Source organism: Chrysochloris asiatica, unplaced genomic scaffold (assembly GCF_000296735.1).
Source record: "Chrysochloris asiatica unplaced genomic scaffold, ChrAsi1.0 scaffold00394, whole genome shotgun sequence".
Classification (NCBI taxonomy): domain Eukaryota; kingdom Metazoa; phylum Chordata; class Mammalia; order Afrosoricida; family Chrysochloridae; genus Chrysochloris; species Chrysochloris asiatica.
In genome coordinates, this window is record NW_006408912.1 from 429382 (window position 1) to 447411 (window position 18030).

Sequence of the window (18030 nt, forward strand, 5' to 3'; positions counted from 1 at the left end):
CTCCAATGCTGATGCCACGTTTTTCTTCATAGAACCCAGCTTCTCGGATTATTTGCTCAGCATACAGGTTGAATAAGCATGGTGAAAGAATACAACCCTGTCGTACACTTTTAAAACACCCAGTATAATTTTAAAACACCCAGTGTTCCCATGTTCTGTTCAAATAGCTGCCTCTTGGTCCATGTACAGATTCCTCATGAGTACAATTAAGTGTTCTGGAATACTCGTACTTCGCAATGTTGCCCATAGCTTGCCATGATCCACACAATCAAAAGCCTCTGCATAGTCAATAAAGCACAGGTAAACATCTTTCTGATATTCTCTGCTTTCAGCTAAGATCCATTAGACATTTTCATTCTTCTTGGATCAATTATCAACACTCACAGAAGCAGCAGTCAAGAAATCAAACGACGTATTGCATTAGGTAAATCTGCTGCACAAGACTTTTTAAAAGTGTTGAAGAGCAAAGATGTCAGCTTGAGGACTAATGTGCACCTGACCCAAGCCATGGTATCTTCAATTAACCTTACAAGTATGCGAAAGCTGGACAGTAAATAAAGAAGACCATAGAAGAATTGATGCTTTTGAGTTATGGTGTTGGAGGAAAATATTGAAAGTGCCATGGGCTGCCAGAAGAACCAACAGAGCTGTGTTGGATGAAGTGCAACCAGTGTGTTCCTTAGAGGCTAAGATGGCCAAACTTCATCTCTCATACTTCAGACATATTGTCAGGAGGGACAAGTCACTGGAGAAGGATATCATGTTTGCTAGGGTGGAGGGTCAGAGAAAAAGAGGAAGACCTCTAGTGAGATGGATTGGCAAAATGGCAGCATCAATGGGCTCAAGTGTGGCAACAATAGTGAGGTTGGCCCAGGATCGGGCTTTGTTTCATTCTGCTGTGCATAAGGTCGCTATGAGTCAGCACTGACTCAATGGCACCTAACAACAACAAACTTGCACAAACTATTTAACTTCTCAGTGTCTTGATTTGCCCATTTGTAAAGTTGAGAATACGATTTTTTTTATTTTACAGGATTGTTGAGAGTGAGTGAGATAACACACATAAAACATCTAGTCGGGAAAAAAACCTTAGTAATACACATGCTCTTCTGTATTCTCCCTTGAACCATCCTAGCATAATTTTTTGCAACTGTAATACAGTTCAGGGCAGAAATGATTTTAAGATCTGTGAAAGAAATGTTAATGTTTTATTTACTTAAACAGTAATGTTTATAACACTTGGCTATTCAAAAAAATAAATACATAAACTTACTTGTAACATTTGGTCAAAATCTTGTTTTTCCAAATATGACCTTGTAACAACTCGCCCATCAAAATCTACTTCTGCCTTAAATCTCACTTTGCCTAATCCCAGATCTGTGGTTTTAACATCATGAATTGCCCTGCAATCAATGATAAAGTATAAAAATTAATAAACACAACATAAGCATGCACACATAGTTTAATAGCAAAACATGTACAATTGAATGAAGATGTTTTCAGAGTGTTTAAATTCTGCCTATCACTTTCCATGGTTCACTGTCCCCTCAGCTTTGAGGCAAGCCATGCACTAATGAAATGCTGATAAATATTTTATGAGTTACAAAGTTTGTGCATTAATAAATAATTAAATCTACACTGCTTGTCTAGAAGGTTATCATTTTATCTTGTAAACCCTTTTTCTTTTCTCGTATATCCCACTTCCCAATTCCTTAAATATCACTTACAAACAAGAGACTGCGTTGGTAATGGTGGTTTACAGCATACTGATTACTTTTATAGTCAAGAGCTTCTGAAGTCTTCACAGGACTCTGTGAAGCACTGTTAACTGTAAGTACCTACTTCATGGGACTGGTAGGGCCAGGGCTGGGGGACAATGACCCAAGGCACACATTCAAAAAAGGCTGCCCATCAGCTTGTGTGTGTTAGAGCAGAGCTTTGCTCCACAGGGTTTTCAAAGACTGACTTGTCAGAAGATCAGTAGGCCTTTCTTCTGGGATGTCTCTGGGCAGACTCAAGCCTCCAACCTTTCAATTAGTGGCACCTAGGGATTCCTAACACACACACACAATGCTACCAATTACAAAGCAAACATTTAATGAGCAGTTTTCATGAAGTAGATAGGAGGGCATCTTTTATCTAACACATGATAAAACTGAATCTCAGAGGTGCATAAATGATTTACCCCCCAAGTAATTCTGGTGTGGGGCTGCACAGGATAAGCACTCAACCACAAGGTCAGTTTGAACTGCAACGTCAGCAGTTCAAACTCACCAGCTGCTCCTTGGAAATCCTATACAGGGTTGCTATGGGTCGGAACAGAGTCAATGGCACTTAACAGCAATAATTCAGCTAACTACAGCAGACCACAGCGACGCTACCTCCAGATGCTTATACCCTAAGCCCAGTGATCTTGCCATTCTAGTATTCTGCTTCCTAGAAAGGAAAGCAGATGTTCAAGCACAACAGTTTTTCATTCTTTCTACCTGGTGTGGTGCTGTGGGTTAATGTGCTGGACAGCAAGGTTGGTGGTTCAAGCTTACCAGCCGCTCCTCAAAAACCCTATATAGGGTCGCTATGAGTCAGAACCCACTCTACGACACTTGACAACAACAACCTGGTGTGGCACTTCAGGATAATACACTGGACTACAAGGTCAGTTTAGACTACAAGATGGAATACACAGGAATCAAACTGACTACCTCTGGGAAAAGAGATGATGGAGAAGATTAATATTATCTGTCAGAAAAAGGGCAGGGGCAGACTGAGGAACTGGTCACATTTGCTCATATGCAATTTCAAGGTAAAGCTGAATAAAATTAAAACAAGTCAAAAGAGCTGAAGTACAACCTTGAGTATATCCCACCTGAATTTAGATTATCTCAAGTATAGACTTGACACACTGAACATCAATAACCAAAGACAACACAAGCTATGGGATAATAACAAGGATATCACATATGAATATGAAGAAAGCAAACAGTTGTCATTAAAACAGAGAGTAAAATAATTAAACATATTAATATGTTGTGCTGTGTGAGATTGTGCTCATCCTACAGCCTCACACCAGGATATAAACTTAGTCGGTTGTCTTATTATTAAGATACAGGTTATTTTTAAAAGAGCTAAGAATTTCGATTATAACACAAAAAACTACACCTTTATTTTAAAGAAATATACATGTATGTACATATAATAAACTATATATATGTTGTTGTTGTTAGCTACCATCAGTCAGTCCAACTCAGGGAAATCCCAGACACCATGGGTTTGGATCATTATGACTCAGAGTTTTCATTAGCTGGTTTTCAGAAGTAGCCAACCAAGCCTTTCTTACTAATCTGTGTTAGTCTGGAAGCTCTGCTGAAACCAGCTCATAACAATATGCAAGCCTCCAAGTAGACAAACCTTTCTTGCTAATCTATATTAGTCTGGAAGCTCTGCTGAAAGCTGCTCATAGCAATATGTTAGTCTCTGCTGATCCATGGGTGGTGGCTGTGCCTGAGAGGCACTGGCATGAAACTGAACTCTTGTCTCCTGAGAATTCTACCATTGCCACACATATTTTTGTTGTTGTGAAGTGCTGTTGAGTCGGTTCCGACCAATAGTGACCTTGTATAGGGTTTCCAAGGAGCTGCTAGTGAGCTTGAACCTTGAGATTCAAACCAACCTTGTAGTCCAGTGCATTATTCTGTAGCACCACACCAGGATCTAAACTTTCCTTTGAAGGACTTCTGCACAAACACTTCTCTTTTTCAATGTTTTTATAAACCTTAACAGCATCAGTGTGACCTGGCTGACCTTACGGAAGGGTCATTCTCCAGGAGTTCGGTAAGCCGTTGTACTTGCTCTGGCTGGATGGATCGCCCTAAAAGTGCTTCCGTGTTGGTGTAGATGAGGAAGGCCGAGACCACACCTAGTAAAGTGCCCACTCCCAAGGAACCGAGGCTGTCATACAGTGGATTGCCTAAAAGAAACCACAGAGGGAATCAGTACAATAACACTGTCTGATCGTCCTGAGTTTTATGAACAAAGACAAAAAAAAAAAAAAAATCAAGGACTTAAAATAAATACCCAATTTCTTTCATTGCTGTTGTTTTAAGTACCATTGATTTGATTCTGAATCATAGTGACCCTTTACAGGGTTTTTAAGGGAGCAGCTGGTGGGTATGAAACACCCATCTTGTTGCTCGAAGTCCAGTGCTTATCCATTCCTTTTATTACCGCCTAATTTTTTTAAGGTATTAGGTATGTTTTTTTACTACTTGTGAAATGGTGAATCACTGACTATAAACTTTAGTTAGATATAATGGATTTTTCAACAGTTCGAAACTACCAGCGGTTCCGTGGAAAAAAGATGAGGCGTTCTGCTCCCATAAAGATTTGCAGCCTCGGAAACCCTGTACAGGGTCATTATGAGACGGAATTGACTCCACAGTCCTTAACAACAACAACAACAATGGGTTTTATGAAATATGATATAGGACATATGTCTCAATGGGCCCTAATGTTAGGATAGGTGGAACAAGACACGGAAAAAAATTTCCTTGAATATTGTTGTTGTTGCTAAGTGCCGTTGACTCAGGTCCAACCCATAGCAACTCTGTATGGGGTTTCTGACGACCAGATGGTGGGCTTGAATTGCCAACCTTGTAGTTCAACGGCTTTGCAGTCTGGTGCATTAACCTGGCTTATCTGGCTTACTTGTTTAAGGTCTGTTTCCTGCATCTGAGTGATTTGTTGTTGGTTTATGATTATCACTGTTGTTGTTCAGTGCTGTCAAGTTGGTTTCCACTCATAGTGACCCTGCATAGGGTTTTTAAGGAGTGGTTAGTGGATTTGAACTCTAGAGTTAGCAGTGCACTGTTTATCGTAAAGTGTCACACCAGGACTCAGTTGTTGTTGTTGTTGTTGTTGTTGTTGTTGTTGGGTGCTATCAAATCAGTTCCAACTCATAGCCATGCTAAGTAGAACGAATCACTGTCCACAGTTTCACAATTGTTATGTTTGTACCCATTGTTGCAGCTATAATATCAATCCACTTCATCAAGGTCTTTCACCATTTTGCTGACCTTCTTCTTTACCAAGCCTGATGTCCTTTTCCAGGGACTGGTCCCTCCTGATAACATGTTTAACACACATGAAACGAAGTCTTACAATCCTTGCTTCTTGGTAGCATTGTGGCTGTATGGCTACCAAGACAGATTAGTTCATTTTTTATGGCAGTCCATGGCAATTTCAATATTCTTCATCAATACCATAATTTAGAAGCATCAATTCTCCTTTGGTCTTCCTTATTCATTTGTCTACTTTTTACACGCAGATATGGTGATTAAAAATACTATATCTTACCTGAGCCCTATTCAGAACCTTCTGTGGTGGCACATTCCCACTAGAAAGGACAAGCATACAGGCTAGAACAGCTAGTGTGACAGAAGATACATCTTCAAAGAAAGATCATCAGGAAAGCCCCAAAACAAAAATGGGAGTATGACTGGCTACTACAAGAATAAGCAAGTTTTCACCAGGAAGCCATCAAGGCAAGCAATCAAGTTCCTTCAGGACAAACCCCCGTCTAAGACTGAAACTCAAAGGAAACACATGAGCAGGCATGTAAACTTGCTGGTACCCATGTTGGTCTACTGGTGAGTGGAAGAGGGGGAAAGGCTGCAATGAAGAAATAGGCTGAGTTCAACCATGTTCCAGACTCCCGTGGACCCGGAGATGAGAGAAAGAAGGGCTGGTTGGTCCAAAATATGGTGAGACCTGGGGACACCTGAGTCCATGGAAAAGGACATAGCCACAGAAGTCTAGAGCTGAGAGTTAAGCATCCAGCTGATATGGATAGGGATGGGCAATTTAGACATTGGCTACCTAAAATGAGGGGGTGATAAAGGCACGAAGTGACTGGCTTACAAGGTTTCAAGAGAGAGCTCAGTTTAATTGTGTGTGTATGGATGGGGAGGAGATAAAGAGTTCCCACTGAATAGTTTTCATCTTGTCTCGATGGGTCTGGTTAAAAGAGATGGGGATAAGATTCTTATGATTCAATAATGAGTAATTGTTATCATGACTAATTGCGACGGTCACAATTGTAAAGGTAGAAGTTTTGTAACAAAAATGGGGGAGCAGTCCAGAAACCAAGGACCCTAGGATCATCAAGGGAGAAGAGCACAAGCGGAATGAGAGACCTTATCCAGAGAAGCAGCGACACCAGAGATGGTAGCAGATATGGGAACATGGAGACAGGGAGCACCTGAGAACTCTAGATTCATGGAGATGGCGGCCAGGGGACAGACTTGCAGAATGTGGCCTTTGGTGGTGTAAATTATTATATATGCCTGAGCGTTTTTTTTTTTTTAAAGTTAAAGTGAATAGAGAGAAACAATGTTAACTGATGGTACATGGATATTATAATCATTGTAATGAAACAAGGTATATGATTTGTTGAATGTAAAACTGGTGATCTGCTCTGTAAACTTTCACTGAAGCCACAATAAAAACCTTAAATTAAAAAACAAAAAACAAAATGCTTATTTAAAATAATATTGTCATGATTTAAAAAAAAATACTATAGCTTAGTGCTTCAAAATGACTTTGCTTTTTAATATTTTAACCCATATTCAAATCTGCTGTCTTTGATTTTCACCAGTAACAGCCTATCATAGGCTGTTAATGAATTTTCCTCTAATCCTGATGCCATGTTCTTCTTCATACAGTCCAGCGTCTGGGATTATTTGTTCAGAACACAGATTAAATAAGCATGGTGAAAGGATACAGCCCTGACACCTTCCTCTCCTGATTTTAAACCACACAAATCTCCTTCTTCTGCCAAACAACAGCTTCTTGTTCTATGTACAGGTTCTGAATGAGTACAAGTAAGTGTCCTGGAATTCCCATTATTTTGCAATGTTATATACATCATTTGTCATAATCCACACAATCAAATGACTGCACAGTAAAAAAAAAAACACAGGCAAACATCTTTCTGTTATTTTCTACCTTCAGTCAAGATTCATCTGACATCAAAAATGATATCCTTCATTCCATACCCTCCACTGGATCTGTCTTAATTTCTGGCAATTCCCTGTTGATGGACTGCTACCAACTGTGCTCACAACATCGTCACCAAAATTTTATGTGTCTGTGATACTAATGATATATTTTTAAAACAATTTCTACCTTCTCTTGGATCAGTTAAGTTGGACAATATTTCTTTCGGTCAGTTGGCCAAATTTCTTGGCATAAATGTGTGAACACTTTCAGCGTTGCAATTTTTTGTTAAAACATTTCAATTTTATCAATTAGTGGAGCCTTGTTTGTCACCAGTGCAGTTTCAACTTCTTCCTTCAGCATCATCAGTTCTTGGTACATGCTATTTCCTCAAACAGGTGAATGTCAACCAATTCTTTCTGAAGCAGTGATTCTGTATATTCCTTTCATTTTCTTCTGATACTTCCTGTATGGCTGAATAATTTGCCCATAAATCTTTCAATATTTGCAACTTGAGGTTTGAATTTTTTCTTCAGTTTGTTTTTTTTGTTGTTTTTTTTTCTTGAAAAATGTCAAGGGGCTTCATCCCATCTGGCATTCCAACTCAAGATCTTTGTACATTTCATAGCAATTACTTACTTTGTCATCTCGAACTGCCCTTTGAACTTCTCTGCTCAGCTGTTTTCATCATCTACTTTTAACCCTTAGTTCAAGAGAAATTTTCAGTTGCTCCAAACTTTCCTTTCTGTAAAGAGTTTGAACTCTACAAGCTTTTTGCCTATAAATGACTCCAGTCAGGCAGAGCTTAATTTCATCTTGTGCCTAGGCTTAAGGGTTCAAATGGCAATTTTTTCCTTGACTACCTAATGCACCTCTTATAGCCAGACTGCCAGAACTAAAAGTTGAGCATAAAGTGGGTTTGGAGCCAAGCTTCCCCCAGCCAACAGAGGAAGAACAGAAACTCCCTGCCAGGAGGTTTCTGAGGTATGTCCTTAATGGCTGCTTGTGATGTCACACCCCAAGAGCCTCAGAGACAGTCTGTGAGCTTTTCCTAAGCAACAGTTCCCTCTCTGCTTCTGTAGGCCCAGCAATCATTGTGTGATGCACTGTTGCCTAGTCATGGCTGTGGAAGGAGAGTCCTTTGTTTTCTGTCCCCTAAAAAGGCTACTGCGCATGGAGCTGCTTGCTGCTGCTAAGTGCCACTGCATCAGTTCCAACTCACAGCAACCCTGTATAGGATTTCCAAGGTGCGGCTGATGAGTTTGAACCAACGACGCTGTGGTTCAAAGCAAACTTGCGGTCTTGGGCTTTGTCCAACAGTGCCATGGCAGAACTTGAGAATTTCATTATGGTACCACATTAATGATTTCCCTCACCCAAGTAATCTATGTTTGTTTTGCATTTTTTTAATCATTTCAGACTTAATAGAGTCTTTATAATATTTACACATTTGAAGATGCGATCTCTTTTTTCCCCTACAACATTTACTACATACCTTTTGCTTTGTTTTGTGTTGTTTTTTTTTTTAATGCATGTTATCCCACAACTCATCTCACCTTCATTAGTGTTTAAATATATCAAATCTATTCTTGAGATGGTCTCTTAGTTCAGGTGGGACATGCTCAAGATGGCTTTTGTGAACTTGTCTTAACATTCTTCAGCTTCAATTTGAACTTGCATATGATCAATTTGCATATACAAATGATATGCTCCATAAGACACTGGCCTTGTCTGGTGCCTTGAATTTACTTGGTAAGGCTTTTCTATTCAAAGTCATCTTACTACTCCCCAAGTGATTGGGTGGGACCATACAAATAAGGTAACAGGACTCTAAGGCTGGGATTGGTAAGTTTTACCCTCTAGCTAGTCTTAAAAGGAGCCATCTCAAAAGCAGAGAGGGAAGATCCCAGGACCATCAAGAAGGAGGAGTCTAAGTAACACGTGAAAGCCTTATCTAGAAAATTGATGACTATAGAGGCGGTGGCATGGAGAGACAGCGCAGTTGCAGGTTCTAGCCCTATGGACTGAGGCAGAGGCCAAGGGGCCACAAGGCTGAGAGGCCGAAGACTAGAGTGAAGTGTGCCTGCAGTAAGGCAGACAAGAGGCATTCCTGACTGGAAAAGAGAGTTGCTTTTCATCCTGAGTTGTATCCTGTTCATTTCCCTAATAAGGTCCATAATCATGACTATTGTAGTGAAATCTGCATGACCACTGCATTGGGTTATCAAACCCAGATGTGTAGCACAGACTGCTGTGGGAGGAATGGTTGGTATCAGAATAGGATAGAGAAAGTTATAGGGTACAGACATGTCTGATCTCCATTCATAGGAATTGGCCATGAGTTGATTTTGAGTTTGACTCTCTTTCCCCCTTGTGAAGCTCTTTCCCCCAAAGAGTTTACACACCTTGTGCTGAATGATGATAGTCTATATGATTCCTGTGTATTCCATCTTGCAAGGTTCCTATGTATATTTGTAGTTTTTGTTGTCGAGTTCCTACTCAGTGACATTATGCACAACAGAATGAAATTCTGCCCAGTCCTGTGCCATTCTTATAATCGTTGCTAAGCTTGGGCCCATTGCAGCTACCAATGTGTCAAATCATCTCGCTGGGGCATTTCCTCTTTTTGCTGACATTTTACCAAGCATGATGCCCTTCTCCAGGGAATGGTGCCTCCTGATAATATGTCCGAAATATGAGAGATGAAGTCTTGACATCTGACTTCTAAGGAGCATTCTGGCTGTACATCTTCCAACACTAATTTGTTTGTTCTTCTAGTAGGTCATGGTACTTTTAATACTCTTCTCTACCACCATTATAACACTGATGCATCAATTCTCCCATAGTCTTCATGCACCTTAGTCCTCAAACTGACATCTTTGCTCTTGAATACTTTAAAGAGGTCTTATGCAGCAGGTTTGCCCAACACAATACATAATTTAATATCTTGACTGTTGTTTCCATGAGTGTTGAGAGTATAGCCAAGCAAAATCTTTGCTCCATTTATCATGTCATTTATTGATCCAGTGGTTAGGATTTTTGTTTTCTTCACAATGAGGTACAACTCATACCAAAGCCTGTGGTTTTTGATCTTCATCAGTAAGTATTTTAAGTCCTCTTCTCTTTCAGCAAGTTAGGTTGCATCGTCTACATATCGCAGGTTGTTAATGAGCCTTTCTCCAGTCCCTATGCGACATTCTTCTTCATATAATCCAGGTTCTCAGATTATGAGCTCACTAAATAGGTTGAATAAGTATGGTGAAAGAATACAACCCTGGCACACACCTTTCCTAGTTTTAAACCATTCAGTGTTCCCTTCCTGTGTTCTAACAATTGCCTTGTGGTCTATGCACAGGTTCCTCATGAGCACAGTGAAGTGTTCCGGGGTACTCATTCTCTGCAATGTTGTCCACAGTTGTCATGATTCACAAAGTCAAAAGCATTTGCATAGTCAACAAAGCATAGGTAAACATCTTTCTGGTGTTCTCTGTGTTCAGCTAAGATCCACCTGATGTCAGCAATGATATCTGTTGTTCCACATCCTTGTCTAAATCTACCTTGAATCTCTGGCAGTTTCCTGTCAATTTACTGTTGCAGTAGTTGTTGAATTATCTTTAGCAAAATTTTACTTGCATGTGTTATTAATGATGTAGTCCAATGATTTCTGCAATACAATGGGTTACCTCTATTTGGATTGGGCACAAATATGGATCTTTTCCAGTCAGTTGGCCAGAGAGCTGTCTTCCAAATTTCTTGTCATAGATGAGTGAGTGCCTCCAGTGCTTCAGTTTGTTGAAGGATTTCAATTTGTAGTCCATCAATTCCTAAAGCCTTGTTCTTTGTCAAGGCATTCAGTGCATTTTGGACTTCTTCCTTCAGTACCATTGGCTCTTAATCATATGCTAGCTCTTGAAATGGTTGCCATTTATGTTATGAAAAAAGAGATTTGAAATATCTGTTTAATGTTAAAAATTCTATCATAAGATTTTCAGTGTTGTTTCTATCAGCAAAGCCGTATTTTCAAACTACTGATCCTCCTTGTTTCCAATGTTCACATTCCAATTACCGTAATTATCAATGCATCTTGACTGCATTTTTGATAAATTTAAACATTGCAGAAGTTGGCAAAAATTTTCAATTTCTTCATCATTGATGCATAAATTTGAATAATGATAGCACCACTGCTCTTGCTTGTAGGAGTATGGATATCTTATCATAACAGTGCTGTGCTTCAGGATAAATCCTGAAATTTCTTTTTGACAAAGAATGTGACGTCATTCCTCTTCAGTCTTCATTCCTGGTATAGCAAACCATATGACCGATTCAAAATGGCCAACAGCAGTCAGTTCAGCTCCCTAATACCTAGGATACCCATCTTTAAGCAGTCTATTGCATTTTTTACAACTTCCAAGTTTTCTGGATTCATGATTTATATATTCCATGTTCCAATTAATGGATGGATGTTTAAAGATATTCTTTCTCACTTCGAATCTTGCTACATTAATAAATGAAGATTCGAAAAGCATAATTTTATCCATTGTCATTAAGACTGACTCTACTTTGAGGGAAGTAGCTCTTCCCCCCACATATTTTGGGTGCCTACCAACTTGAGATTTTCATCTTCCACCACCAAGCCAGGTAATGTTCCGTTTCTACTCACAATGGTCTTTTTAATTCTTTATACAAATAGATTACCTGTCAGGTCCTTCTAGATCTGCTTCTAGTCTGTCTAGTCTGGAAACTCCACTGAAAGCTCTCCACTAAGGGTGGCACTGCTGGTATTTGAAATACTAGTGGTATAGCTTACAGCATCACAGTAACATGGTACCCACCAGTGTGACAGATTTGCAGATTAGAGACACCAACACCAAAAAAACAATTCCACTGCCACTGAGTCGATTCTGACTCCTGGCACCACAATGTGCTCAGTGTACTCTGCAACACAGCTGCACAGCTTTGCTGACCATACTATTTATGGAAGCAGCTCACCAGGCCTGTCTTCTGTGGAGTCACTACATGTATTTGCACCTCCAACCTTTAAGGCAATTTGTTGTCTTGTTGTTCAGTGCCATGGAGTCACTGCAGACTCACAGCAACCTTGTACAGTGTTTCCAAGGAGTAGTTGGTAGGGGTAAACTGCCGACTTTGAGGTTAGCAGTCCAGTACTTATACTACAGTGCCACAACAGGACTCTTTGAGGGTACTCATCAAACACACATTTATAACACTACGCAGGGATTTTAAAAGACAATATGCATAATCAATGGTATAATGAAATATTCAATTCTTCTAATGTATATAGGTAGCAACTTGAATCACCAGGTTGAACAAGTAATTGTATGAGGTCAAAAGTTGAAACAAAGAACCATCTTCTGTGTATTATTCCTACCAAGGTTCTGTACGAGAAAAAAAGTAAGCCCAACAGAAAATGATATGGGTAATTCATTATTCTTATTCAACCAATGATAACCAATAGCTAATACTACTGTAGATACAAAGGAGAGAAGCTAACTCATTATATGTAATGGGTGTTGTTGCCTGGATCAGCAGCGGCAGCATCACCTGAAAACTTGGTAAAAAAATGCACATACTCAGGCCTCACTTTAGACCTTTTGAATCAGAAATTACAGAGATTTTTTCCAGTGGCCTCCTGGTGTCTCTGGTTCTAAAGTCTGCCTTAGGTTGTAAGGACTATCCCAGACAGAAGGAAATGAGAAGGGCTGGTTTACTATCTATGAATGCATAGGTAATACTTAGATAACAGGCACCATTAAACACTGTATTTAAAATCTCTATAATTAATTCTAGAAGGTCTGGTAGTGAACTGGGCTACTAACCACAAGTGACTCTAGCAATAGCTCCATGGGAGAAACTTCAGACATTTTGCTTCCGTAATGAATTATACAGGGTCGTTATGAGTTGGAACTAACTCGGTTGCACACAATCACCACCACCATAATTAATTCTATACATAAAGACTTTATGACTGAAACCACCTTTTTATTCCAAAATCAAAAGTTGATTAGTATTAAAATCAACTCTTAAGTGAAATAAAGCAAATTTACTAAAAACCTCAATTTGCATATATTTTTTTTCACATTTAGTTGGCATATAATCCTAAAAAAGGAAATTGACTTATGTGCACTGAAATGTTAAACATAATCCACTTGTGCAATATAAATATGAAGTTCAAAGGAAATACTGTTCTTCAGAAGGCCAAATAAAAAGATTTTTTAAATTAGAAAATATCTATTTGTATAAACAACAATCAAATAAAACCATAAGCAATATTAACTGGAAGAAAAAACTTTAGAAAATAAAATTTTCATTTTTGTGAAACACTTTAACAACATACACATTTTTCTAAGTTGATTTGACTGATCAGTGTTATTATGCAAAAATATAATCTAAATTTGACATACATCAAGTTAAGCTTTTCTTTAAATCATGTCCAAACAGTTCTAAAACTGCAAGGTGAACCACATAAAGAATCAATACTTTTAGAAATATTTCGTATTTCAGGTCACAGTGAACACAAGACAATGTTATCTTAGTCTTAATATGTGCATTCAAAATGAGGAAGAACTATTCATATAACAATCTATTTTAAGAAACACAGAAGAAATGTAGAAGTTCATCACCTTATATTATTATTTTTTTAAATACAAGGACATATGGGTAAGAATGGAAAAAATTCCATTGCAAAAGAATTGCCAACTCAGTGGCACTATAAGACAAAGCACTAGACAAGAAGGTCGGTTTGAACCACGAGGTCAGAGGTTCAAACTCACCAGCTGTTCCTTGGAAACCCTATACAGGGTCACTATGAGTAGGAATGGAATCAACAGCACTTAACTTACATACAAAATGGGAGTCCCAGTATGGCACTGTAGGATAAATAATGGACAGATAACAGCAATGTCAGGGGTTCAAACCTATCAGCCAATCCTTGGGAAACACTATAAAGGGTCACTATTGATTTAGAACTGACTCAAAGGCACCTAAGAATGACAACAACATACGAAATGGTACTTTTCTTCTAGAAAATTCAAGGCAGATTTTGATAAATATTTGCAATTAAAACACAAATTTTATAAACAGCACAAATTATTATCAGCCGAATTTTTCACTATGGCATAAAAAAATAAAAGAATCTTTCTGTGTTTTAATTTACCTGTATTTCACTGGTCCTGAAAACACTCAACTATCTACCAAAAGGAGACTGGAGCCAATGTTAAAACAGTAAAGAAAATAGGTAGGTAACAGACGTTAGTATTGTCACTAAGAGTAGAAAAAGACAGTTATAGTTAGGTACTGTCCAGCTAGTTCTAATACAATATACAGCTTGATTTCGTAACAGCTGCTTCTGTGAGTGTTGATTGTGGATCTAAGCAAAATGAAGTCAGTGACAAGTTCAATCTATTCTTTTGTCATGAAATAACTATTTCTTGGCCTAGTTATAAGGATTTTTGTTTTCTTTCCATTGAGGTACAATCCATACTGAAGGCTGTAGTCTTTGATCTCTATCAGTAAGTATCTTAAGTCCTCTTTGTTTTCAGCAAGAAAGGTTGTTATTATTTGCATATCACAGGTTGTTAATGAGTCTTCCTCCAATCCTGATGCCACAGTTTTCTTCATATAATCCAGTTTATAGAATTATTTGCTCAGCATATAGACTGAATAAACCTGGTGAAAGAATATACTCTGGCGAACAGCTTTCCCTATTAGAAAATACACTAAATGCCACAAAATATATTTATCTAGTCCTTTAGAATTTATTAAAATCCTTCATCACATATTATCTTAACAAATTTATGGGGTGACAAGGGCAAATATCACCTGCACTTTTATAAATCGTTCATAATCTCAGAGTATCTGAGTAATCTATGTCATAACTAGGAAAGTTTAGATCATAATTTAAGCACTCTACTGCCAACCTGGTGAAGTATTGCATTAGGCAAATCTGCTGCACAAGACCCGTTTAAAGTGTTGAAAAGCAGAGATGTCAGCTTGAAGACTAAGGTGTACCTGACCCAAGCCATAGTATTTTCAATAACCTCATATGCATGTGAAAGCTGGACAGTGGATAAGGAAGACCACAGAAGAATTGATGCTTTTGAGTTATGGTGTTGGAGGAAAATATTGAAAGTGCCATGGGCTGCCAAAAGAACCAAAAGATCTGTGTTGGAAGAAGTGCAGCCAGAATTGCTCCTTGGAGGCCAGGATGGTCAAACTTCATCTTTCATACTTCGGACATATTGTCAGGAGGGACCAGTCGCTGGAGAAGGATATCATGTTTGGTAGGATGGAGGGTCAGAGAAAAAGAGAAAGACCCCCGGCGAGATGGACTGGCAAAGTGGCAGCATCGATGGGCTCAAGTGTGGTTAACGATAGTGAGGTTGGCCCAGGATCTGGCTGTTTAGTTCTGCTGTGCATAAGGTTGCTATGAGTCAGTACCAACTTGATGGCACCTAACTACAACAACAACACTGCCAAACTGGAGTCCTGGTGTGGCGCACTGGGTTAATACACTGGACTGCAAAGTGAGTTTGAACCGCAAGGACGGCAGCTCAAGCTCACAAGATGCTCCTTGGAAACCCTATACAGGGTCGCTATAGGTCGACACCAACTTGACAGCACTTAACAACAACAATAATCACTGAGCTTCCTTAATTCTAAAATTTAAAGTCGTAGAAAAATAAACAGAGTAACTGACAAACCGCTAACCACCAGCTACTCCTTGGAACTCCTATACAAGGTCGCTGTGAACTGCAACTGGCTCAACAGAATTTTAACAACAAATGAAATGATTATTTAACAATATACTGGTATAAAATAATTTTACGATATAAAATAAAAATTCCCACCTATTTGAGAGCTATTTAAGCAGTAGGAAAAAATAATCAGTTATGTAAGAAATGATTTACCTGTTACAGAAGTAAGCCCCATGCAAGTGGCTGCAATGGTCACTCCCAAGACTGCAGCAGTATCCTCCAGCAATATAACATTTGTACTAGGATCCCGACTTTCCATGACTTAATTGTTGGGGGCAGGATGTGAGGGAGGAGGAAGAAAAGACATTTTCTAAAATCTTCACTTGATATTAGGTGACATTTTACTAAGTATGCATTTGAAATGTAAATAAACATAACACATAAAAGCATGATTTAAAGCTCTACCTTCAATAGAACCTTTAGTGTCAATAAGAACTGACACTTAAAATCATGTTATTTTCTCAGGTTATATTAGGATATACAGACACACTGTGGTACATTTAAGGAAAGTCTAAATATATTAATATTAATGTTCAAATTACACATTTCTCATTTAAAAAGCAGTGATGTATACATAAGACACTTAAGAAAACAGTTACATATTCAATATACATCCCTACAGAACAAAGCAATAGAGTTAGATAATTTTGAGCAAATAGAGGAGATGAGATAATATACCTGGTTTTGAAAATACATACCATACTTATAAAATGACATTCCCTTGGCCTGAGCACTCCGACGAAGTTCATTTACAGCAACAAGAAGTGTTGCTGAAATAAAAGCATTCCTATCAGTAATGTAGAAATTTCATGTTTCTATAAACATTTAAAGCTGGAATCTCAAAAGATAAATAATAAACACTTATTTATATGTTAGGATTGGCAATTAAGGAATTCTGTATTGACTAGACATTCTCAAGCCACCAATTAGTCATCATTAGATGAATCCTATATTTCTAAGCCAAAATGATTTAAATATAGTCACAACTATACTCATAATTTATTGAACAGCTACTGTATGATAGGCACAACACTAAGCACCATCTATCTGAAACTCCCAACCTTTTGCAGCAGATTGTGTTATCACAATAATATTGTTATTAGATGTCATCAAGTCGGTTCTGACTCATAGCGATCCTATACACAACAGAGCAATACACTGTCTGGTCTTGGATTATCCTCACAATTGTTGTAATGCCAGAGTTCATAACTGTTATCACTGGGTCAATCCATCTTGGTGGGAGAATTCCTTTTTCCCTGACCATCCATTTTACCAAGCACAAGGTCCTTCGATAGGAACTGGTCCCTCCTAATAACATGTCCGAATATGAGACATGCAGTCTGGCCATCCTGGCTTCTAAAGGTCATTCTGGCTATACTTCTTCCAACACAGATCTGTTTGTTCTTTTAGTAGTCCATGGTACTTTTAATACTCTCCTCCAACACAATAACTCAAATGTACCAATTCTTCTACATCTTGGCTCTTAAACACCTAAAAGAGGTCTTATGTAGCAGGTTTGCTACAAGTGTTGATGGTTGATGCAAGCAAAATGATGCTCTTAACAACTTCAACTTTTTCTCCATTTACATGTTGTTGTTGTCAGATGCCATCGAGTTGGAACTGACTCATAGCGACACCAAGCACAGCAGAACGAAACAATGTCCAATCCTGGGTATCGGATTCCTGGTCCGACCATGGGTTACTCAAGGGCGAGGTGGGGATAAGTGATCAGGTAAGGGACACATACTGATGGCAAGTGACAAAGTTTATTAAAAAGTTCCAAGCTTATATAGGGCAAATCTGCAAGTCATTGTGGTTTGGCTAACGCACAAGTTTCCTTTTCCCCGGAATGGCTCAGTTACAGTAACCTGTAAGTTTCTAGTGCTGACGTTATTGTTACTAGGCAAGTTTGGTTTCAAGGTATTCATGAGCCTTGGAAGGCTCTGGCTTCCTACACCTGGGCCAACCTCACTACCGCTGCCACACTTGATGCCATCAATGATGTCACCTGGCCAATCCATCTCGTTGGGGGTCTTCCTCTTTTTCTCTGATCATCCACCTTACCCAGCATGACATCCTTCTCCAGTGACTGTTCCCTCTGGACAATATGTCCAAAGTATGAGAGACGGAGCTTAGCCATCTTGGCCTCCAAGGAGCACTCTGGTTGCACTTCCTCCAAAACAGATCTATTGGTTCTTTTGGCAGTCCATGGCACTTTCAGTATTCTCCTCCAACACCACAATTCAAAGGCATTAATTCTTCT

The 18030-nt window shown here is 38.8% G+C and overlaps 1 protein-coding gene across 1 annotated transcript in view; it reads right to left on the reverse strand.

Annotated features, from left to right (window-relative positions):
- Positions 1-18030, reverse strand: part of SLC30A9 (solute carrier family 30 (zinc transporter), member 9) — a 145056-nt gene that overhangs the window by 21439 nt on the left and 105587 nt on the right. The window contains exons 13-16 of the mRNA XM_006876608.1: positions 16466-16537; positions 15921-16028; positions 3802-3967; positions 1274-1403 (exon numbers count right to left, since the gene is read on the reverse strand). Of these exons, the coding sequence (XP_006876670.1) occupies positions 1274-1403; positions 3802-3967; positions 15921-16028; positions 16466-16537 (476 nt within the window). The remainder of the gene's footprint in view (positions 1-1273; positions 1404-3801; positions 3968-15920; positions 16029-16465; positions 16538-18030) is intronic.